Source organism: Scardinius erythrophthalmus (assembly GCF_964197995.2).
Source record: "Scardinius erythrophthalmus genome assembly, chromosome: 16".
Taxonomy (NCBI): Eukaryota; Metazoa; Chordata; class Actinopteri; order Cypriniformes; family Leuciscidae; genus Scardinius; species Scardinius erythrophthalmus.
Window position 1 is genome coordinate 2,222,183 of NC_138236.1, and position 26,190 is coordinate 2,248,372.

General features: G+C 37.7%; 1 protein-coding gene across 5 annotated transcripts in view; it reads right to left on the bottom strand.

The window, feature by feature from the left end:
* satb1b (SATB homeobox 1b) overlaps positions 1 to 26,190 on the bottom strand; it is a 70,852-nt gene that overhangs the window by 17,206 nt on the left and 27,456 nt on the right. For all 5 annotated transcript variants that reach the window (XM_081388663.1, XM_081388662.1, XM_081388661.1 and 2 more), the window contains 4 exons: positions 22,531 to 22,982; positions 18,147 to 18,359; positions 10,512 to 10,583; positions 9,378 to 9,533 (listed from right to left, as the gene is read on the bottom strand). In XM_081388663.1, the coding sequence (XP_081244789.1) occupies positions 9,378 to 9,533; positions 10,512 to 10,583; positions 18,147 to 18,359; positions 22,531 to 22,982 (893 nt within the window). The remainder of the gene's footprint in view (positions 1 to 9,377; positions 9,534 to 10,511; positions 10,584 to 18,146; positions 18,360 to 22,530; positions 22,983 to 26,190) is intronic.

Genomic DNA, 26,190 nt, shown 5'->3' on the forward strand with positions numbered 1-26,190 from the left:
GGTAATTATGACAGATCTGATTAAGCGGGCGAGTCGGGGGCCGGGCGAGGCGGCTCCGGGCTGCAGGTGCGACCTTGTGCATTCCTGCGTGTGTAAATAAAATTAATTACAAGCATGGGGGCGCGCGGCGCGTGACATCGCTACGTGCGGGGAGTCCCACGGGGGGGACCCTAATGGAATATTTTCCCGGAGTCTAATAATACAGTTGGTATTGACTTGAGGTAATTAGGGGGATCATTAAAGCCGCTTTTCCCGGCGTATTTGCCTGCCTGATCAGATTAGCGAGAATGGGCCTCAGAACAAGCCCTGTGTGGTCTGACAGAGGAGAACGAGAGAAACCGGGCCACCTCTAACACTACCTTACATGCAGAGAGAGAGAGAGAGAGAGAGAGAGAGAGAGAGAGAGAGAGAGAGAGCTAACAGATGGAGAACAAGCACGAGAAAGACAAGACGCTGGTCACCGCGACAGGAACAAGAACCCAATCCGTTAAACGACAAGGAAAAAGGTTCGTTCGGAAGAGAGCGCTGCGATAAATCAGACGCGGAATTAATTTCCCAGACATCTGGTTTCTGGTTCACGAATATTGTGTCTTTAATAATACAGGGGAACTGCAGCTGTTTCCCAGGCAACCTAATAACCAGGCAGCCAGATAAATAAATAAATCAATTAATAAACAGTCATGGCCCTATATTTCCGCTCTCTGAGGCCCGGCGCTCCCGTCTGCCTCACACACACGCCCCTGGGAGACTGCGAATTCATAACCGCAAACAAACAACTCTTCAAAATGAAGCACGGTAATGAAAAATATATATTCTCTGTGAAACTATAGGGGCCGGGAGTTCAGGAAGAGGGAGGACCGATCTTCCCTATAGGAGCGTGATTTCATTTGCATCCGGCTTTGGGTTCTCGTGCCGTAATGAAAGTAAATGCAGTTGATCAATTTACATCTGCCCTCTCTTTCTGCTATTATCCCTATTTTTGGAAAGTCATAAAAACATTATCATGGATTTTATCTTAATGCTATCGGAGCAAACAGGGGAAAAACATGTATTTGTCGTCTCCCGTTCACCGCTATAGAAGCTGAACATACTATGATGACGATACCGTTTCTATGTGAAATGTGAAAAGAGTCCATATTCTTTAGTTTACATCACAGCATTGAACTATGATTAGCAGGAAAAGTCTCAGTCTCAATTCACCAGACAAAAAACGTGTTGAAAACAAAATGTTGTCTGTCGTTTTCCTGGAGGAGAAAGGCTGATGTTGTCATTCGGACTGCAGGGTTAGCCGATGACCAATGCAATACCTAATACAAATTTAATGATATATATATATATATATATATATGCAAAATAGAATTTAATGGTTGCCAATTAAATCCTGCTAAAATGTATAATGCAAGTGTATAATGCTGATTTTTGTTTTTTTAAATAATTACATTTAATTTGAAACCAGGAAATGAAACCAGGAAATGGAAGATATCAAATAAATAAAATAATTAACAAGTAAATGAAAAATATTATAAAAAAATATTTTATCTTCCATTTCCTGGTTTCAAATTAAATGTAAAGTACATGTATTTATTTACTTACAGTATGTTTATATATTTTACTTTTTTAAAGTGTAAAAATGTTAAAATAAATAAATAAATAAATTATACATTATAAAATGTCTGAAATATTTTTTTTATTATTTTTTTTATTTACTTGTTAATTATTTTTATTTAAGTGATATTATCTTCCATTTCCTGGTTTCAAATTAAATGTAAAGTACATTTATTTATTTACTTACAGTATGTTTATATATTTTACTTTTTTAAAGTGTAAAAATGTAAAAATAACTAAATAAATAATACATTATAATATGGCAAAAAAACCTCAATATTTAATAAAAAAAAAAATTGAAATCCTGAAATGTAATCATTAGAATGTTTAATAAATGCTGAGGTTATTATGTTGGCAAGGCAGTGAAAATAGCATGAGGGGGAGACACCGAATCTGTTAATCGATCGACAAGCCATGGTTATGATCTCACAATAGCCAAATATCTGCAAATGGACGATATATCGGGCAACCAAAAGCTAAAATTACAATTACAATTTTGTATTGATATACACTGTCTATCCTGCACATTTTAATATCTCTCTCTCTCTCTTTTTCGCGACCCACTGTTGCCCCCCTCGAGAGCAGCGAGCCAGGCGCTCAGTGACAGATGGCACAGCCTCCTCTACCCCCCCTTCACACACACACACACACACACACACACCGGCCTATCGCCTGCCCCCCTGTACTGCGGCAGATCACTGACATTCTGTCTCATTAGAGCCCTGCTAATTACCACAGCCTCTTCCAGGAGAGCGAGAGACACCGAGGCAGACAGAGAGAGAGAGTGAGAGAGAGAGCGAGAGACACCCAGGCAGACACAGGGAGAGAGAGACAGGTCACTCTGAGGGACTGGCTCTGGGTTCTGAAGGGCTTGTCATCTGACAACAGGGGCCGCGACTGTATTCACCATCACAGGGTGTCAGCACAACTCCCATAATGCCCTTCTTCTCTCTATTCTCTCTGACTGCCAGTTCAGCGCTGTCATGTCTGTATTAGTGGTGTTTGCTAAGTCATACGCCACTACTACTATTGCTCATAGTCAGAGTTAGCGATAACAGACCTCTAAACCTACGTATTCAAGTCAGCATGAAACCGAAACTGCACTCGTTTACATGACACTCGTTCCTGCTCTTACTGTGAATGATTCATCAATGCATGTTTTTTCCAAATTATATGTTAAATATTTATATTCATCATTTTTCATTAAACTTAAATTAACTTTCTCCATTTTATTCTACCATTCAAAAGTTTGGGGTCAGTACACTTTCAAAAAAAATAAAAAAAATAAAGAAATAACTTTTTATTCAGCAAGAATTCAACTGATCAAAAGTTACATTTATAAAGACATTTATAATGTAACAAAAGATTCTATTTCTAATGAACGCTGTTCTTTTGAACTCTCCATTCATCAAAGAATCCTGGAAATAAATGTATCACAGTTTCCACAAAAATATGAAGCAGCAGCACAACTGTTTTTAACACTGATAATAATCATAAATGTTTTTGAGCGTCATATTAGAATGATTTCTGAAGGATCATGTGACACTGAAGACTGGAGTAATGATGCTGAACATTCAGCTTTGATCACAGGATATAAATTACACTTCCAAATATATTCACATAGAAAACAGCTATTTTAAATTATAATAATATTTCAGAATTTTACTGTATTTTTGAATAAATAAATATTATAAAAAAAAAAAAAAATCTTAATAAATCTTTAAACCATAAAAATCGTACCACCCCCAAACTTTTCAACAATACTGCATTATATTATGTAACAAAAGCGATTGTGATCAGTGCTACATTAACTTAGGTTTGTAATACGTACCCTATGAATGATACTTTGAATAAAAATGACATTTGCACGACAAACCGGGTTAGAATCTCCTGCACTGAAGAAGAAATGAGGAGAATTCGCCACTAAGCTCGTGTTCACCTCCAAAACATCAGGATTTCTCCTGAACACCGCACTGAACGTCGAGTGCACAGATGAACAGTTTCTGCTTTTCGTGTTCGGTCTACAGGCTGCAGAAACGCTGGTTTTTCTGTGGTGCAGGAGGAGAAATTAATTGAAATGCTACTCGGAATATGAAAGTGCCACCAAATAGATAAAGCCTGGCACTCTCGTCCTGTATGGATGTGTGCCCAGAGAGGGGGACGGCATGGCTCCGATCCAGTGCCCATCCCCCAGTAAACAGCACACACACACACACACCGTACACACAGCTACATGAGTAAGCAGGTACACACGCGCACACACACACATTCGACAGTTCTCTTTAACCCCCTCAAACTAGTGTTTGCAGCTTTTAAAGGCCAGGGGACGAGCGCTCTCGGTTAGATGTGGGCCGGTTCTGGAGCGCCGTGGTGTCGGAAGCCAAACCCGGATTCGGTGCCAGATCTCTAGCGTGTGCTGCGGATAGAGCTACCTCCGATTCGGCAGAGGATTCCTGCACTGAATGAATCTGACACGCCACGCAAGATAACCATAAGCATACGGCACAACGCCTCGCGGGACACGCCGTCCAGGACCAACAAACAAACACAGTTGGTGATCACACTTCGCAATAAGGTTCCATTTGTTTACTATATTAGGGTAATATAGTTTACTACTATATATGTTCAGACCAAGCGGCAACCTTCCGGTCTCTTGAATCCAAGTGTGACATAAACTGCAATTCATCGACTGGCCACTAGAGACAGGCAGCAAAACTTTTACACCAGAAAAATGTGTTTACAGCCTGGTACAAAAAGTGGTTTTGGTCTATATAGCTAATTTAGCCCTTCATGACGACTGTGAAGGGGGCGAATTTTTTTATAACTCATTCGTTAAAATTATATTAAGCCTTAAAGTTGTGCATAATTAAGGGCGTGGCCACTCGAGTGACAGGTGGATTGCCACTACTAGTCTGTTAGCATCACGCCACCTTTTTGAAAAAATGCTCTTCAGAAACACTACGGGTGACGTCACGGACACTACATCCATATTATTTTACAGTCTATGGTTTAGACTTGAAGTTCGGTTTGCGGACCAAAGAAAAAAACATTTAGTCCTGCTCTGCTTAGCATTCACATTGCCATTTTACACCGAACCTTAAAGGCACAGGGATGTGTTCACAACCTGATCGGTTGGCTTTTATGATGTACATTTTGGCGACAGAACTTACCGAACATCCAAAACAATGCTGTGTTATGGACTAAATGCACTCGTTGTATGCCATTAAGATATTTTGTACTTTTCCTACCGTAAATATATAAAACATTTATTTTTGTGAGTGAATGCCGCACAATCGTGAACATAAATGAACAACTTTAAAGGAGATTTTCTCAATGTTTCCATTTTTTTGCACCCTCAGATTCCAGATTTTCATTAGTCGTATCTCAGCCAAATATTGTCCTATCCTAACAAACCACACACCAATGGAAAGCTTATTTATTCCGTTTTCAGATGTATACATCTTAATTTCAAAAAAATTGTGTGACTGGTTTTGTGGTCCAAGGTCACACATGATGGTATTTTGACCATCTGTCCTTTTCAGGGGCGCATCTTCTGACATCATGTCCTGTTTTTGGTTCGTTCACATGTCTTTGGTCCGTGTTGTGTTCATATTTAATTCGAACCGCACTAGAGTTTGTTTGGAAGCGGATCGAGACCCATCTTTTCAGCATCTCGGCCCGCTTGTTTGCAGTCACCAGGGTTCAGACGGCAGCGTTCACACTTATTCAAATGAACCGCACTAACAGAGCAATCACATGTTTTTAATCCAACCAAACACGCCGAGTGTGAACACACCCTTAGATAACACGAATTAACAGTGAAAAATACTTTCTTAATTTCTTAATTTCAACATTTACTAACAGATATTTAAAATCGAAAGTTGTATTTGTTCATATTTAACGGACCTGAGCTGACATTAGGGCCGGTTTTATATGTGTAGTAGACAAAACTAAGACATGCAGATCATGCACATATTTCAACAGCAGTCTTTTCAAGCTTTAATATTCACAGACACTAGTCCAGATCGTGATTTGATTAAGTTTACAGCCCCTACTTATGATTTATTCACCCATTTTTCAAAATTCCGTGCCGTTCCACATTAAACAGTAAATTCCATTTTTACAACCATTTTTTTATTTTAACCAAATTTTTATAACCTGTAAACATGAACTAACAATGAGCAGTTGTTCAATGTTAACACTAGCTAACGAGACCTTATTTTAAAGTGTCCTCCAACGCATTTCAGAAATCATAAATCCGATTTCAATCAAAACAAACAATGTATTTTAAATGCTTTCCTACATTCTGACAAACAACAATCTTACGTTGCATAGAAATACACATTAAAAGGCCAGCACTTTTTGCATTTCATTTCATTGCACTCCTATTGTTCTCCTAACTTTATCTGTGCGTTTTAGCATTCATGTGCATCTGCAGAGAATGATGGGAAATGCAGTTTCAACCGGTTGTATATTTTCAAGGAAGAATGATCACTTCCTCATGAACAACTAAACTAAATCGTACCAATCAGCATATTTGTATTTATTTATTTTTTATTCTGGCCAATACCAATCCATAGTGTTGTCAAAGTACCGGTACTTAGGTACCAAGTCGGTACTGAAAATGTGATGATACCAGCATTTCTGTAGTACCGGGTATATTCGGTACACACTAATAGGAGCTGCTTTAAGTCGCTTCCGTGTTTTTATCTAAGAGCGGGGCTCCAGACTAACTTTTTTACTTGGAGCACTGACTGTCTGTTTCATTTACCTCACACACACACACACACACACACACACACACACACACACACACACACACACACACACACTGAAGCACGAGTGACGCTCGCGCTGTTTTAAGTCTCTGCTGCCTCACGATATGATGACATGATGAAATTCATCTCCACAGTCACTTAATGAGCATTTTACCGTTTCATTTGAGAAAAAACTATCGTCATATCATACACACACAGAAACTCAAAGGTCTTCACAGTAACCCGTCAAAATAAAAGTTCGGTTTAACTTGAAGAAATTGACAGAAATAATTATATTAGGATTTAGCTACGTCTCCATGGGATTTTTTTTTATAAGCAATATTTACATTTAAACAGCATGTAGCCTTTAATGCTTTAAATATGTATCATTTACTTATGATAACCGTCATAAATAAATTCATTGAATTGAATTTAATATATTTTTTAAAATATTTAAATAAAATAGAAAAATAGTTCCAACAGATATTGCTATGGTACCGAAATTGGTACAGAAAACCGTAAAATTTTAATGGTATCGGTACCGACTACTGGAATTTTGGTATCGTGTATGGAAGCTTGTTTCCACCACAGAATAAAACATTTTAAAAGATAATTGCGACTTTTTATCTCACAATTGCGAGTTTACATCTCGCAATTCTGACTTTATTTCTCAGAATTGCGAGATATAAAGTCAGAATTGCGTGAAATAAAGTCGCAATTGCGTCTTATAAAGTCAGAATTGCGAGATATAAAGTCAGAATTGCGTGAAATAAAGTCGCAATTACGTGTTATAAAGTCAGAATTGCGAGATATAAAGTCAGAATTGCGAGATATAAAGTCAGAATTGCGAGATATAAAGTCAGAATTGCGAGATATAAAGTCAGAATTGCGTGAAATAAAGTCGCAATTGCGTGTTATAAAGTCAGAATTGCGAGATATAAAGTCAGAATTGCGTGAAATAAAGTCGCAATGGCGTGTTATAAAGTCAGAATTGCGAGATATAAAGTCAGAATTGCGAGATATAAAGTCAGAATTGCGAGATATAAAGTCAGAATTGCGTGAAATAAAGTCGCAATTGTGTGATATAAAGTCAGAATTGCGTGAAATAAAGTCGCAATTGTGTGATATAAAGTCAGAATTGCGTGAAATAAAGTCGCAATTACGTGTTATAAAGTCAGAATTGCGAGATATAAAGTCAGAATTGCGAGATATAAAGTCAGAATTGTGTGAAATAAAGTCACAATTGCATGTTATAAAGTCAGAATTGCGAGATATAAAGTCAGAATTGTGTGAAATAAAGTCACAATTGCATGTTATAAAGTCAGAATTGCGAGATATAAAGTCAGAATTGCGTGAAATAAAGTCGCAATTGCGTGTTATAAAGTCAGAATTGCGAGATATAAAGTCAGAATTGCGAGATATAAAGTCAGAATTGCGTGAAATAAAGTCGCAATTGTGTGATATAAAGTCAGAATTGCGTGAAATAAAGTCACAATTGCGTGTTATAAAGTCAGAATTGCGAGATATAAAGTCAGAATTGCGAGATATAAAGTCAGAATTGCGTGAAATAAAGTCGCAATTGTGTGATATAAAGTCAGAATTGTGTGAAATAAAGTCGCAATTGCGTGTTATAAAGTCAGAATTGCGAGATATAAAGTCAGAATTGCGAGATATAAAGTCAGAATTGCGTGAAATAAAGTCGCAATTGTGTGATATAAAGTCAGAATTGCGTGAAATAAAGTCGCAATTGTGTGATATAAAGTCAGAATTCTGACTTTTTTTCTCGCAATTGCGACTTTATATCACGCAATTCTGACTTTATAACACATTGCGAGTTTATATCTCACAATTCTGACATCTTCAGAATTGTGAGATTAAAAAGTCGCAATTACCTTTTTTATTTTCCGCTCTGTGACGGAAACAAGCTTCCATAATCATGACATCCCTACCAATCCATGATTCTTTAAAGGACACGCCCAAATTTCAAGAGTTTCCCAGCGCTAATCACGGCACGAGACGTCTCGCACACGGCATCATTCCGACGCGTTCGGCATCGGCACCGGCCGGTCATTGAGCCGTCGGCCCCGCGGGCCCCGTGTGTGTGTGTGTGTGTGTGTGTGTGGGGGGGGGGGGCTGGGAACGGGAAGGAGGGGGACCAGCTGCCCGGGGAGCGCACATTACGAGATGGAGCCGGAGATAAGTGCTCTCCCAGGCCCCTTTCTCAGCTGCGTAATTAGCACAGTTCTTATCTGCTGCTCAATTCACATTCACACCAGCCATGAATGAAGCACACAGGCTCAGGCAGGGCTGGAGAGACACACAGAGAGGGGGCTCTTTTCTCTCAAACCAGCACTTTATACCACAATCTTACTGGAATAAATGCCCCGGTTGTCTTTTCTCTCCTCCACCCTTCTCGGCTTTGAACTCCCTTCGACAAAAACAGTGGTTTGTGCATCAAACTGTAATTTGGTGAAACAAAAGTATCTGGCACCATAATCAGTGCAATCAGCAAAAACCTGCTGATATTTCCAGATAATTTAGAGCTTTTATCCGCGTTTTCCCCCCTCACATCAGATGTAATTGTGAAAATCTTTAAGTGTGCACATAGATATGTGAAACCTTTAATAATGGGGCTCGCCGTGCATTTCTTTAATTAGTTTTAATAGGCTAAAACAGACGGTAATGTCTCTCACAGAGGCCTGTATTCAGCAGAAGGCTGTTCGCTACGTGAGATAACGGTGTGGTCGTTGCACAGCTGAATTATATAAACACATTTGTTTTATGTTGCAACACTGTCTGCTGTTCGCAAACCCACAATAAAGCGGCGCAAGTCATTACGGCGCTGCGCTACCTGAGTGCGAGGCTTAACAAAGCTCTCCTTTTACACTTTTATCTTGCTATCTGGGCCTTCTTTAGACTGTACACAAAAATGTTTGACATGTTTTGTCAACCAGACGAGCGATTGAAGCATGACAGGCTAGTGAAAGTGTGTGTGTGCGAGGGTTTGAGCTGTACCTGGCTCTTGGAGGCGGCGACCTTGGCGAACATGGCCTGGGACACTTTGGCCCTCTTCATCTCCTGCTGGATCTCGTCGTAGATGGAGGAGTTGATGTTCAACACGCAACTCTCGGATTTACCGTTCCACTCAGAGGTCAGAGGGTTGGGCTTGACCTGAAGAAAAAAAATGACTTCATTTTTAGTCCACCTATCAAATTACGCAAAAAAAATAAAATAATAATAATTATATATATATATATATATATATATATATATATATATATATATATATATATGAAGAGTTCAGATGCAAAAGCCTGAGGGCCATCTGAAATTTTCTTCTAGAATGATCATTTTTATCAAGCTCGTATATTTAAGTTCAGTAATTTCACTTAAATAGCAATGAAAATTACCTATTAATTGTCATTTAAGTGGAACTACTGAACTTAAATATACGAGCTTGATAAAAATGATCATTCTAGAAGAAAATTTCAGATGGCCCTCAGGCTTTTGCATCTGAACTCTTCATATATATATATATATATATATATATATATATATATAAATAAAATAATTATATGCATATATATGCACATATATGCATATATATATATATATATATATATATATAAATAAATGATATATTCTTCTATTATATATATCAAATTACATAAAAAAATAGAATAATAATAAATTATAAATGCATAAATATATCCTATATACATAGACATGTCTTTTCTGCTCAGCAAGGCTGCATTTATTAGATAAAAAATACAGTAAAAACAGGAGTATTGTGAAATATTATAACCGTTTAAAATAACTGCTTGCTTTTTAAATATATTTTAAAATGTAATTTATTCCTGTAATACAAAGCTGAATTTTCAACTCTTATGAAGCAGCACAATTGTTTTCAATATCAATCATGATATTTTTATGGTATTTTTAACAGAATGTTCAAAAGAACGTTGTTATTTTGTTTTTAAATAGAATCTTTTGTAACATTATAAATGCCTATTTTCACTTGTGATCAATGTAATGCATCCAAATTGATATGTTGATGATAGATGTACACATACTGTAAACATAGGTTTATAATCAAGGACAAAATCATGCTTCACTTTTTCAAAAACAATGTACCATATGTGCACTCACAGGAGAGATGCCCACTGGAATTCTGGGATTCCAGTCTTCTGGTCTCACATTATTACACTCCTCTCTTCTGGGCTGTGAAGACACACACACACACACACACGTTGGGTTTCCATGTTTTATGGGTACTTTCCATAAACAATGATTTTTAAACTGCACAAACTGCATATCATATCCCCTAAACCAGCCCATCACAGAGAAACCTGCATTTTTACATTTTCAAAAAAAATCACTTAGTATGATTTATAAGCCAAAAATATCAACACAAAGACAAGGATTTTGGATATTGCCATCTTTGTGGGGACATTTTGTCGCTATAATGTAAGTAAGGTCTACTTGAACCGAACACACATGCACACACACGCACACACATGCACACACACGCACACACACAAACAACATTTCATCAGAATGCTTAGATTGCTCTAGTTCCCACGATCAGATTCATATCACAGTAGCTGATCCTAAAGCACACCACGTGACAAATGATTTCCGCAGATTGCAAAGATTTCTATAACTTAATATAAATAAAATTTATATATGAAGGGCCTCCAAACTGAAGAGGCCGTCAACAGCAGTCATTTCCATGTGAAGCATCAGTGTCTAGCTTGAGTTATTTTGTGACCATATCTAATTATAAAGGGACGAGCGTGTGCAAACTTGCACACACTGTCTGACGATCCATTAACGTATGAGGGAAACATACCTTCACATCTGTTTTTATGGGCGTCATAAAAGCCTCGCAGCGCTGCGAGACACGCCACCCTGCTGATTTACAGCAATCCTGCAACATCTCACTCATATCTGTCAGCATCAAGCTGCCCTGCAAACACTTCCCTTATCCTTCATTTCTTATGCAAAACAGCCAGTGACAGGGAGAACGGTATCTGATCAATGGCATGTTCAGATAAACATGCATATAAAGGCGTCATGTTCAAGGTAGGAAGGCGTAATACTCATAATATTAAATTAATTCAATAATGAAAAGTACTAATACAGTAGTCGGTGACACTTTACAATAAGGTGCATTAGTTAACATGAACTAACAGTGAACAATACTTCTATAGTATTAATGTTAGCTTTCAACATTTACTCATACATTATTAAAATCAAAGGTTGTATTTTTAAACATTTAGTTAATGCACTGTGAACTAACATGAACAGCTGGATTTTTAAATTAAAGGTGTGGTTGATTATGATTTGACTTTTCTAACTGTAGTTAGTGTGTAATGTTGCTGTTTGATCAAAATCAACATCTGCAAAGTTACAACGCTCAAAGTTCAAAGCAAAGGGAGATATTTGCTTTTAAAGAAATCGCTTTTTAAGGACTACAACAAACGGCTGGTAGAGACTACACCACATTCCTCCCGGGTAAGTGACATCACCAACCCTAGAATTTACATAAACCCCGCCCCCTGAACACGATTTATAGATTATCATGACAGAATATGCTAATCAATGACTAGAAGATAACTACACATCAGCTTCATAAATTCATCAACTAACCATTCAGAAATGTCCTGTTGCTTCTACATGTTGTGCTTCTACATGTTGTCACTTCTTCATGAGTCTCTCCATCCACTGCGTTTTGAACATAAAAGGCTAAAAGTTTTTGAAATCTCCAGTGCATGTGTGTGTGAGGTAAAAGAACACGAGCTCTTGAAGCTCCGCCCACTGTGCCGGGAGCAGCAGCTCATTTGCATTTAAAGGGACACACACAAAAACGGTGTGTTTTTGCTCACCCTCAAAAGTGACAATTTTAACATGCGATATAAAAATATCTGTGGGGTATTTTGAGCTAAAACTTCACACACACTCTGGGGACATCAGAGACTTATTTTACATCTTGTGAAAAGGGCATTATACCACCCCTTTAAACTAACATTAACAAAGATAATAAATAAATACAGTAACAAATGTAACGCTCATTAGTTCATGTTAGTTAATACATTAACTAATGAACCTTATTGTAAAGTGTTACCCAATAGTCTAATATAATTTAATTATTTGTGTTAAATTTAAATAAACTATACCTAACATTCACGTGCATTATGCTTATTAGTTTGCAACATACGAACAACACCAAACTCTTCTGGAATCAAAAGAGTGAAGTCATGCTTTTTCTTTTTCAATTTTCATATCAGTCACTAATGAGGTTCGGTTAGGATGCTGCCTATGTAGCGCACTAGGTTTAGGAACACAGCCATTATATGTGTGTTAGTTAGTGTATCGATATGCCCTTTCATTTAAAATTTCACCAATTTGTCCAAATATCATCAGATAATGGAGACTTTTGCCGAGCGCTGTACAAGGCTGACGAATCAGGCGCAGTTGCTGAATAATCAGGTTACAGAACCATCTGATAATGGGATCTGAACAGGAAAGCAGCATCTGGTTTGCACACACACACATACAAGGACATGATGCACGCAAGCACACACACAAATGCGTGCACACTTGAGTGAGCACTGATGACATTTCGGTCTTTACACATTGTGTGTGTGTGTGCGGGAGTTTTCTCCTGTATAAAAGACCCTCCTCAGTCCATCACACACAGGAAGGCTTTGTGTTCGATCCACTGAGACACACTCAACTGCGTTTGAAGGAGAGTGTTCTGCATACCTCCCCTGCCCTGAGATCTGAAACGCTTCGGAGGAAACGTTCAGTGCAGGAAAGATCTCAAAGCAGAGATGCATTGATGTACTGATGCTTTTGTTTTGGTACACACCAATAACTGTAAAAACACGCACAATGCATACTCATAATTTAAGGGTAGCTATTTGATATTTGGATTAAAGCATCTGCTAAATGCATGTAAAAATGTTTCCTCCAAAGCATATGCATTTATGTACTGATACTTTTGTTATGATACTCGCAAATAACTGTAAAAAGTGCATACTCATAACTTAAGTGTAGCATTTCGTCGCTTTCGTATCTCATTTCGTAATTTTTCATATTTTTTTTCATAAGTCATTACAATTGGTCACCCTTTACGTCTGTCGGTGGGTTTTGCAAATATTTAACTAATGAAAAGTATTAAAAAGAGCTTGTGACTAAACCCTGTAATTCCATTGGCTCCTCCAACTGTTAGTCAAACCTCATAGCTCCACCCGCCTCTATCGTGAATGAAGTGCACACGTCTCTGCTTGTTTGCAATGCAAGGGTAAACAAAGAACTGGTTGTTTAAGTTTAAGAAACACTATATATATATATATATATATATAAAGGCTAATGTTTTATGTATTTGAGGAGTAAAGAGTGTCGTCGAGTCATAGCCAGTCTTGTCTTAAATAGCTTGTCCTTTAATCCCATACACAAAAGAAATATATTTGAAATATATTTTCAGAATATATTTTTGAATATATGCAAATATTTGAAATTGGCCCAATAAATATATTTCACACTTAACATCATATATTTTTTTTATATTTCAGAATATATTTCAATGTATTTGGAATATATGCCACATATATTTTTGACACTTTTGGGGACCCATACAGAAAAAAATACATTGAAATATATTCTGAAATATAACAAAAATATATGATGTTAAGTGTGAAATATATTTATTGGGCCAATTTCAAATATTTGCATATATTCAAAAATATATTCTGAAAATATATTTCAAATATATTTCTTTTGTGTATGGGATAACATGAGATTTTGACAGAAAAAACTGAACGCACACAAAGCTACAATAAACTTTATAATCTGTAAGTCGATGAAAGCATAATGCGATGTATTTACTGACTCAGATGATGCCGTTCCAGCGACGAACAAAACACAAATGTCTACAATTATCTGCAATTCGCTGGTCAAAAACCTCGTAACACCATCTGAGCTTGATTTCGGTGAAATGTTAATAATATAATGACGCATACAAGTGTCTGACCATATATAAGCCACAATATAAACTTTGACGACATGGTGTTTAAATATTTAAAAAAATTGTGTTTTTTTCCATTTCCTGAAAAGTAGCGGTTTTGGAGATACGAGGTTTCCACCCGACAGTGACGACATTTAATAGTTGGATAAAAGTATCTGCTAAAAGCATAAAATGTTAAAATGCTTCCTCATCAATGCATCTCTACGTTAGATTTGGTACTCACCAATAACCAATAACTAAGTCCATACTCATAATTTAAGATTTTGATAAAAGCGTCTACTAAATGCATAAAACATCAAATGTAACAAATGCATTGGTGCAGATACAGAGTTCGGTGTGAGGTTATGATGGTGTTCTTGTGGATACCGTCATGTGTGAGCTCCTGACCAACAGATCACTACAACACACTGATTTAAAGCTGCAGTGCATCATTTCCAGGCCACTAGCACCAAACAGAACTGCAAAAACAATGACCGTTTCCAAACAGGTTTCCCCCCGTCTTCCATCGGTCGCACACTCTCAAACTCTCTTCATTTGAGTATTTCAACATCAAAATTATCCACAGCTGCTTTAAAGTTATTTTCCCAGAAGTCAGTGGGGGTCCTCAGGACTGCGAAAAGCAAATACTGTGACGATGACTGATGAAAAGCATACCTGAGCTAATCATTCATTATGTTAGTCAGTGAGCGCACGCTAAATATTAGAGTCTGGGTGTTCAGTTCCTCCTACATTTACATAAGCCAGAATACAGAATCTATTTAAACTCAACAGGACCCCATTTACTTTATTAATTCACGTTTATGGTCTTACTGTGATTGATTTACCAGTGCATGTTAATGAATCAGTCCTTTTGCTTTGTCTTTTAGTAAAAATAACCACCTTAAAACAACATTTACTTCAGAAGACGAATGGCAAAAAATAAATAAATAACAATAATAATAATAATAATTTATATATATATATATATATATATATAAATTTATTAAATTAAATAATCCTTAGAATATATTAACAGTAAATCTGTTTGATTTATGCATAAAACAAGAAAAACATTTGCCAACAGAGTAAGAAGAGAATTCAAGAAGTCTTTTTTCTTACAGATGTTGCCAAGTAAAATGTATTCCAAATAAATGTTTCTTGTTTTAAGAACGCAAATATATTTTAAAATAAAAAAAATGGACCAGAATTTTTGCTTTGTCTTCCAGTAAAAATAACCATCGTAAAACAACATTTACTTGAGAAGAAAAAATTGCAAAGAATTTTTTTTATAAAAATTAGGCTTTTTTTCAGAGAATCTATTTACAGTAAATCTGCTTGATTTATGCATAAAACAAGAAAAAACATTTGAAAACAGAGTAAGAAAAATTAACCTAATTCATGATATATTCTATGTCTTATCTTACAGTAACATGTCTCCAAATGTATCTTGTTTTAAGGATGCATAGATATTTTTACTGGAGAACAAGACAAAAATAAACAAATATATATATATATATATATATATATATATATATATATTTTTTTTTTTTTTTTTATTTTTATTTTTTTTTTTGCCATGCATTAAAGGCAAAATGCATGCACTGCTTTAATTCCACAAAGAAAATCCATGTCTAAAAAGTCAGTTCAGATGCTTGGTAAGAAAAATTACAAATAAAAAAAAAAAAATTTGGCTTGTTTTCAGAGAATCTATTTACAGTAAATCTGCTTGATTTATGCATAAATCAAGAAAAAACAATTAATTCAAGATTTTACCTTACAGTAAAAGGTCTCCAAATGTATCTGGTTTTAAGTTATATATATATATATATATATATGTATGTCTAATTTTTTTTTTACTGGAAAACAAGGCAAAAATAAAAAACATGCATCAAAAGGCAAAATGCACGCACAGTTTTAATTGCACAAAGAGAATCGTGTCTGAAAGCCCAGTTGAGTGTGTACCTGTGCAGGGCTAAGGGGGGGGGGGGGGGTGCGCTGATGAGCGGTGTGTGTACCTGTGCAGGGCTAAGGGGGGGGGGTGCGCTGATGAGCGGTGTGTGTACCTGTGCAGGGCGTAAGGGGGGGGTGCTGATGAGCGGTGTGTGTACCTGTGCAGGGCTAAGGGGGGGGGGGGGGGTGCGCTGATGAGCGGTGTGTGTACCTGTGCAGGGCTAAGGGGGGGGGGGGGTGCGAGCTGATGAGCGGTGTGTGTACCTGTGCAGGGCTAAGGGGGGGGGGGGGGTGCGCTGATGAGCGGTGTGTGTACCTGTGCAGGGCTAAGGGGGGGGGGGGGGTGCGCTGATGAGCGGTGTGTGTACCTGTGCAGGGCTAAGGGGGGGGGGGGGTGCGCTGATGAGTAGGGATGTCCCGATACCACTTTTTCACTTCCGATACCGATACCGATGCCGCAGCTTTGGCTATTTGCCGATACCGATATCAATCCGATATTTTTATTTTATTCTTGAACTAATACTAATAATAATAAAATATAATGGAAGCACTTTGCTCAATTAGCCACATAAAAACATCTCACTCAAATGGAGAACAAATACTTCTCCAGTATATAGTCCACAACAACAGTTGATAATGAAAGACTGCCAGCCTTTATTCAAAAGACCTTGAGATATGTTTGCTAACCTGAATGAATTTAAAATTAATTTGCTATATTTCAGATCAATATATTTGTTTCCTTAAAATTTGAATTAACTTTAACTTTATTCTCATCTGAATTATAAATAATTTATTTCTGTATAAAATAATACTACATTTAAAAACACATTTGATTTTCTTTTTTATTCAGTGTAGAATGTGTAACTTAAAAATAAACAGATTAGTGCTCTGTTTTAGGACAAGAAATGAAAACCAATGCAATGATGAATGTCCAAAAGATGAGATCATTTTTGCTTTTAAACAGCGTGTGTGTGTGTGTGTGTTTGTGTGTGTGTGTGTGTGTGTGTGTGTGTGTGTGATTTTGGTTGGGTGACAGTTATAGTTTGACAAGAGTTTACAGTTTGACAAAAGCACAATGTTGTGTTTTACACAAATATAAGTAGGCTTAACACTTTTTGCAGTTTTAATGATGTCCTGTATGAAAATGACGGAGTATGTTTTTATGTTTCCACTGTTCGATCGCGCCCGTGCCTCTCTCTCTCTCTCTCTCTCTCTCTCTGACACACACACACACACATTTCAGCATTGCAATCTTGACATCGCAGCCTGTTCATTTTGCTGCGTTCACACCAAACGTGAATAGAGCGTCAAATTTGCATCTATCGCGTCTAGTTTGATGCTTGAACAGTTTGAATCCATTCGCGCGTCCAAAGCGAGTAGGACGCGCCGCGCGCGTCTAATGATAAAGTGAGCGTTTGAAGCGATATAGACGCGCGTTCAGAGCTAAGGCAGGCTACAGATTAGGTGTCCCTAAAGAACCCGCATAACGTTAGTTCCGTATTACATTAATTAATGTGCACGCGAGATTTATTTATTTTTATACCGTGTATTCTCTGTGTAAATCTATGCACACGAATACGTACCGTTCCACCCCTAATGGGTATCGGATCATAGGTTTCGGATTTTTTTTTCTCCCCTCCGATATCCGATCTAGCGTTTTGGGCCAGTATCGGCACGATACCGATGCCGTGGATCGGATCGGGACATCCCTACTGATGAGCGGTGTGTGTACCTGTGCAGGGCGTAAGGGGGGGGGTGCTGATGAGCGGTGTGTGTACCTGTGCAGGGCGTAAGGGGGGGGTGCTGATGAGCGGTGTGTGTACCTGTGCAGGGCGTAAGGGGGGGGTGCTGATGAGCGGCGCGGGACCCATCGCAGAGGCTGCGGTCAGACTGCGCTCTCTCTCGTCCTGGTAGATCCGGTCTCGCTCCGCTTCCGGCAACTGGAGGAAGTTCTGCATGGCTCGCAGATTAACCAGGAGTGACTGAGACGCAGTCTTGGGGTCTTCCTCTTTTCTGAGAATCTCTGAGAGAAGACCCTAGAAGAAGCAGACCAAAAGCAAGAGAGAAATAAATGTATTGTCCTCTTAGAAAAGAGCAATCAGGTCAAGAGCAACAATTAAAACACTCTCTCCACTCCATACGTGACAAAGCTATTGACCCGCCGCTAAGCTCCGCCCACCTCAGTCACTCACACACACACTGAACGTCCCTTAGGAATGAACTGGAGATTTCTATTAAAAGTGTTTTTCAGTAAAACATGCTCCTGCAGTGCTGATAATTTAATGGACTTTATGACTTAAATGTGACATTACAAAGCCTTTCTTTACAGAGAAGTTAAATTCTACAGTAATGTGATTAAAACTACATAGATTGCGAATCAGAATCGACTGGAGCGCTTCTCACAGTCCCTGAAAAGAGTAAAGCCTTACTTGAAAGCGACTACATGTTTCTACAACATCATTTCTGCTTACTATATACAAACACAAGAGGACTTTTATACAAAGTACCCTATCATTCATTAAATGCTTTAAAAAATACAAAATAAATTACATTTATTTGCATTTGTGCATTCAGTAGATGCTTTTATTCAAAGCCACTAACAAAAGAGAAATTTAATGTAATTTTATTAATGAATACTTTTATTCAGCAAGGATGCAATAAATTGATCAGAAGTGACAGTAAAGACATTTATAATGTTACAAAAGATTCTATATGAAATAATGCTGTTCATATATATATATATATATATATATATATAATAAAAATTATATATATTTTTTTTTTTTCAGGATTATTTGATGAATCGGATGAACAGCATTATTTCATATAGAATATTTTGTAACATTATGTGTTGAAAGTGTTGAAAACATATGTGAAGCAGCACAATTGTTTTCAACACTGATAATAATCATAAATGTTTCTTGAGCATCAAATCCTCATATTAGAGTGATTTCTGAAGGATCATGTGACACTGAAGACTGGAGTAATGATGCTGAACATTCAGCTTTGATCACAGGAATAAATTACACTTTACTATATATTCACATAGAAAACAGATATTTTATATTCGATTTATATTTATATATTTTATATTATAGTGTTTTTGATCAAATAAATACAGCCTTGGTGAGCAGAAGTGAACTTTTGCAAAGGTTAGGATTGGTCAGTCACACTAAGTGTAGGTTCAATTACTATCAACCACAATCAAAGTGTGATTAAAACCCCATAATCTCTAAGAAAGGCCATTAAAATCCCGCATAAACACTGACTCTGAGACGCCGCCCCGACATGCCACCACAAGCAGCCATCGTTCACATGCAGAGAAGAATGTCAAATAAATATTTAAGAGCTGAGTGGAAACAAAAGAAAATGCATTTTGCAAATTCTTCACAGCGCAACTAAATACCAATTTGTGCAAACGGGCCCGTCGTGACGCAGACACTGATTCCAATCGCTCCAACACGACAACAAAGTCACGTCCTACCAAACGCAGGTTTAATGTAGAACGTCGTGAGACATTATCTATTATCTTCCCACTGTCTCCACATCAGTCTCACACACACACGCACGCACGCACACACACACACACACACACTGCTGGCACTCGTCCAGGGACGGCTCGCTTTGTCTCACCTGATGATGGCAGACAGTCGTCAAAGCTTTCGGTTAGAATTGAGGAATGGGATTTTACTAATAACAACTAGTGCAAAACCGGACAACTTTCCCAGTGTTTGATCGGATGTTCTGGGGGCTTTCAAGTATTGATACGAGTATTTTATAAGTAGCATCACGAGTATTTTACCTCGAAATGTCATACAGATACTGTATACTATAACTGCACAACAATGCTTTTGGTTAAAGTTTGTACATTAATAATTTGGGTTAAAAAGTGGTAAAATCCAAACTCATTCTGAGCTATAATTGCACAATAGACGGTTTTATTTTATTTTATTTTATATATCTTTATTTTTTAATAAATTATTTTATTCAGAACTGATGCATTAAATTAATCAAAAGTGACAGTGTTTCTAATGTTACAGAAGAGTTTTGAAAGATTTAATAATAAAAAAAAATGCTGTTTGTTTGTTTTAACTTTATACAGTATTCATCTTTTTAACTTTATATTCATCAATTAATCACAAAAAAAAGTATCACGGTTCCACAAAAATATTAAGAAACATCTGTTTTCGACATTGTTGTTTTAAAATAGGTTACAATAGAAAACAGCTATTTTAAATCGCAATAATATTTCACAATATTACTATTTTTACCGTATTTATGAATAAAAAAAATCCAGCCAGAAGAATCTTTAAACATTAACGAACCTTACAGACCCAAAAATGCATAAACAGCAGGAAATGTTGAAAACTGTCAAAGAAACAGAAACATTAACTTATGAGTCAGATATTAATATAATATCCTTAATGACTTCCACTCCTAGTAGACTCAAATAATGATCAGCCATAAATTTGGTGTCAGTAAAAATAAATAAATAAAAATTCTATGACAGTCTTTTCTGCATCCAAATATTTCATAGCTCTTGCCTGTTGAGTGAAAACCGAAACTGTGCAATTTGAGGAATACTTCATGCACAATAATGTACCACAAACAACGAGGAATGAGTTTTTGACTGGAAAATACAATCATTTGTATGAGCAATAGTAATAATGATGTTAACGCCGCTAATAAGGGTCCTGTCCCAGCTCAGCGCTGTCAACAGATTACGTGCAATGCCGAAAAACGAGGTCAAACCAGAAGTCATGACTCCAGGAAGCGGATGGTTAGTACAGTTTTTGATTGAAAGATGAGGTGTGAGAAACGCTCTCGCTCACTCTTTGTCCTGATAACCCCTCGTTTCCTGGACGATTGTTCCCTTTGTGTTGATCCCAAAACAAAAGAAGATAAACCATCGAACTATCAGCGCTCTGCTGTCACTATATTAGCGAGGCATGGTGAATTTTAATGATGCTCAGAGCGTGTAGTGGCAAGCTTCACACCAACATGTCACAGCTGATGTATGGGGCTGGGGATATGATTCAGCATTTATAATCATCAACAAAATAATTTGACAGCCATCTACAAAAACAGCATACTTAATGGCTCCGCTCCAAAACCTGAGCTGTGTTACTGGAGACGGCCTACGTAGACAGCATCCAAACTGATATAAGACAGATCTGGAACACAATAGTGACCAAAAGTGATGTCCGGATGTTTGAAATATCAAAATAAAGTTGAAAATCCGATATGCTTATCACTTCCTACAGGCTGCGATTCAATGACATAAATGAATGCGCTGCGTGTTTCAGAGCGAAGCGCGGCGCTGTGTTCATTTACACACATGTATCTCATGAGTTTGAGTGGCTTATATCGCCCAGAATGCACCAGCACACACCAGTTCACCACATGTGATTGGAGAAACGTTTATAAACCGGTTGGCAACAAAGAAGCAACTTTAAGGCCTCACTGCGGTTGTCCAAAAAAAAAACGCTCGATGGTTTAATGTTTGAAAATGAAGAAGCTAAGATTAAAAAAAATGTTTATTAAACACTACATTTCTATTTTATCATAGCACTAGTATTACAATCTTTAAATATTTTTTTAAGTAATATTCACACAAAAATAATTATTTTATTATTATATTTTTTTTATTTATAATTCTATTATATAAAAAAAAATATCGTTTTTTATTTTTCACATTTTTTATTTATTTTCTATGCATTCTAGAAAGATTACTTTCCAATTCTCAATTCTTTCCAAAATTGAGCCATTTAAATTATCTGGTGACAATCCCTGAATTTGTGTCATATCGCAATAAAATTGCAGAAAGACAAAATACCCAAATATCTTTTTTTTTTCTAATGTCATCAAAATACATAACACATTGTAACATTTTCCCATAATCTTAGTTTATATGCTGGGGTGCCAGACAGGATTTCTGTCATTAGTTTATCCACATACTGGATAAAACAGGACATTTTTAGTTAAACTGTGCTAGTCGCAATGCATTATGGTGTTTCTAAAAATCATCTAGGAGGGCAGCATGATGCCGCAAACCATCAGAAGAACACAATAATGCATTAAAATGCTTCCTATGTAGTTTTTGGAGCTCATGTGAGAGGATAAGACTGAAAACTAATAATCTTCAACACACGTCGTTTATCTTTTCTTTCAAAACTCGCTTTTATGATGTCCTATCTGGAGGTGTACCTGCGTCCTGTTGAAGGCGACGCGTGCGAACACGGCCTGGGAGATGCCGGCCCTCTTCAGCTCGTCTCTCACCCACTGGTAGATCTCCACGGACACCTCGGAGTTGGAGGACACGCCGCCGTCCAGAGGTTTGTTGAGCGCGCGGTTGACGGGCGGGTGGTTGAGGTACTGCTGACTCAGGGACTGCTGGGCCAGGAGACGGTTGACGGCGTACTGCTGGTTGAGGATCTGAGCCATGACCATCTGCTGACTGACCAGCTGAGGGCTGATGGGAGTGGACACCAGGCCGGGGTGCAGGCCGGGGAGCTGGGCCCGAGCGGGGGCCTGAGCGCTGTGGGACAGGGGCACCGGGGACGGGGGCTGCTCCGCTGTGCTGCCCGGGATGGGCTGCTGACTGAAGCTCAGGTGGTTCGTTCCAGGGGGAGAGAGATCCGACAGGCCGTCCATCTCAGCTGAAGGCGGACACAGAGAAGAGGAAGCACGTCAATGCACAGGGTGTAGAGCGCTTTAACTGACAACTATCTGACGAGATCACTGAAAGTTAAAGATTCAAGTTCAATGAGATTTGTGTGCATGTGTGCATATATACACACACACATGCATGCATGCTTACACACACACACACACACACACACACACACACACACACACACACACACACACACACACACACACACACACACACACACACACACACACACACACACACACACACACTTGAAGTGGATCAAAACAGTTCATCAAAGTTTTCCTAAGACAAGAACAGGTACTGTTCAAAATTCATGTATAACTTTGAAAGGTTTTGATCCACTTCAAATGTTGACTACTGTTTGTGTGCATATATATATGTATACACACATGCATGCACACATGCACAATAACAATATTTCAGTTATTTATCCTAATAACAGAGACATTTTTAGATTTCCATGCTACTGAACTTGCTTCTTCATTTATAAAAAAAATTACATATTAATATAAACATGAACAAATTAAATTAGTGGCATGTAGTGAAAGCATTTTTCCATTAAGTAACTATTTTTTTTTCTCAAGTAATCATCTATGTAAACAGTCATTAATAGAGAGCACGGTGAGTGCTTTTCTCTTTTTCTTATCAATATGGTGTCGTTTGATTCATATCAACAGCTAGATAGACAGCGGCACTTAATAGATTCACTTAAGACTGTTTACATTGATACTTCAATTCAAAACTGTATTATATTATCATAAAAAATACGTTTTTTTTTGTATCAACTTGGCACCAAAGTGTTTATACTTTTGCCATAACTGCACACTAAATAAATAATATTTAAAAATAGAAAAATACATAGGACATATCACCTAAATGGACAATTGGGCATGCTGATATTTTCAAAATAAGCGATTAATTGTCCTATCACTACTCTATGCCGAACACATAATGAATCAATATCAAATAGCAAACACTTTTCTAATGAGCTAGACATGACCTGAAGTCAAAAAGCAAAAGGTTTCAAACTAAACGATCCTAATCAAACCCGTTCCAGCCTGCCATTACTACAGTAACCCAGTGCAACCTCTCTAATATAATGGGCCACAGTGTGTGACCTGTATCTGCATAAATTGGCAGCACTAGAAATTAGTTTATAATGTCCATGGCCAAATCATGTGAGCAATAACAACAAGCCAGTGTGGGCGCTCTGCGAAAGCAGAAAGCAGGACATGTCTTCACATGGACCGAGCCAGAGAGACGTACACTTGAATCGTCCTTTATGCTCTTAATTCTAAAACAAGGTACACAAGCTGGCTAATATGAAATTTTGGGAAAGTCTAAATATAACCGGAGCGTGTTGCACTGGAAGCCAAGAGCACAGCCTTATAAACAGACTATTAGATGCGGACCATGCCATAAGATGTTGTCTGATTCTTTTAATCACAAGTTTTGCGTGACAGCCAACAAGCTGCAAAATCTGAAAATTAAAATGTCTATGAATTTAAAAACCCATTTTTTAGTGTGCATATTTGTCCATTTTTAAAGCTTTTTGGAGATGTTGTACTAAAAAGAGCTGCATGTAGATTTAGTAATTTCTCCTTTTATTTTTTACATGACCAAATTAGCATCTTACAGATTTGGAAACGGCATAAAGGTGAGAAAATATTTTAAAAAACCGTCAAAGGACTGAAGTGTTATACCTTTTTGCAACGCAGGTAATAATAATACACTTTATTTATACAGCACATTTCAGGCATAAAGTGCAGTTCAAAGTGCTTTGCATAAATATTATATAGTAGTCAGCTGATGGAGATTAGTTTAAAGAAAATGAGAAACACAACGCCCGTCACCTACTAACACACCTCCATCACAATCTTACGGATTTAATGGAGCGCAAAAAAAGCATACCAAAATATAAATATTTCAACAGGAAGATAAAAACCAGATTAAGCGCATGGAAACTCTCCAGAGATACGCACAATAAGCACAAGGACGCAAACATGTGTCTTAACTGACAGCGAGCACAAAGCCGCGGCTGTTCTTTTCAATATCAGCCGAAAGTGAGAAGGAAAAAAAACAAACAAACAAAACAAAACCAAAAAATCGAGTAATAATCAAAGCTCTCCCATAATCCCCCTCATTCCTGTGCTGTGATGTTACGGTATGCCTCTCGGTTGTGGTTTTTGGTGTTGAAAACTGCTGGGGGGCACACACTTTTCCACGCAAATTGAAAAGGTTGGAAGAAAGCGTTCGCGGGGCCCGTTTGCAGACGCAGACTGAGCACCGGAGTCCCTCCTGTGGAATTCGCCACAAAGCAGGCTGGGATTAGGAGCACAATGGGAGAGAGAATGTGTGCTGAGGGGAGGGAGGGAAAACCCCACGGCCCGGCTGGGTCTGAATGGGAACGCTGCTGCGCTAGAGACGCCTCGACACACTCCCGAAGGTCCGGCGGGATCGGCTGACCACTGACCACTCGTGAAGCGATGCATGGTTCAAGACGAGCGTTTTATCATTAGCAGTGTTCAACCTTGGCGTAACTATGCCGTAGCTTCGCATTCCTGAAGTTTAAAGTCATGGGTCTGATTCCCAGGGAATGCATCAACTGAGTAAATGTATAACTTGAATGCAATGCAAATCGCAAGTCACGTTTATTTCTGTAGCGCCTTTTACAATACAAAGCAGCTTCACAGTAATAAACAGGAAAATAACAGCAATAATGTTGCAAAATTACATTACATTTTAGCTGTAAACTCTATAAAAGCTCAATTTAGATCAAGACAAGAACTAAATCGAAGAAATGCGTATATGCAAATGTACCGTAGCATCATGCATTCCAAGCCCCGCCCATCATAATCTCATTGGTCCAAAATCCCACTCTATATAACTTTATACGAAACATCAAGTATGCTCTGATTGGCTGTGCGTCGAGAAGCACGTTTGCTTTCAGTGTGGACGGATACATTTCTCGTCACAGTATCAAAACCAAACCAAAAAATAAACCTTTCGAGATAAAATGTTAGAGGCATTTGGCAATTGCAAAATAAGTATATCCAGATGCATACAGTACACTCACACTACATAGCAAATATCAACTATGCGATTTTGTTTGACAAATGTAAACTATATTATCGCACAGTAATGCATTAAAAGTTGTATATATAGTACATCCGTATATGTATGTGAAAAAT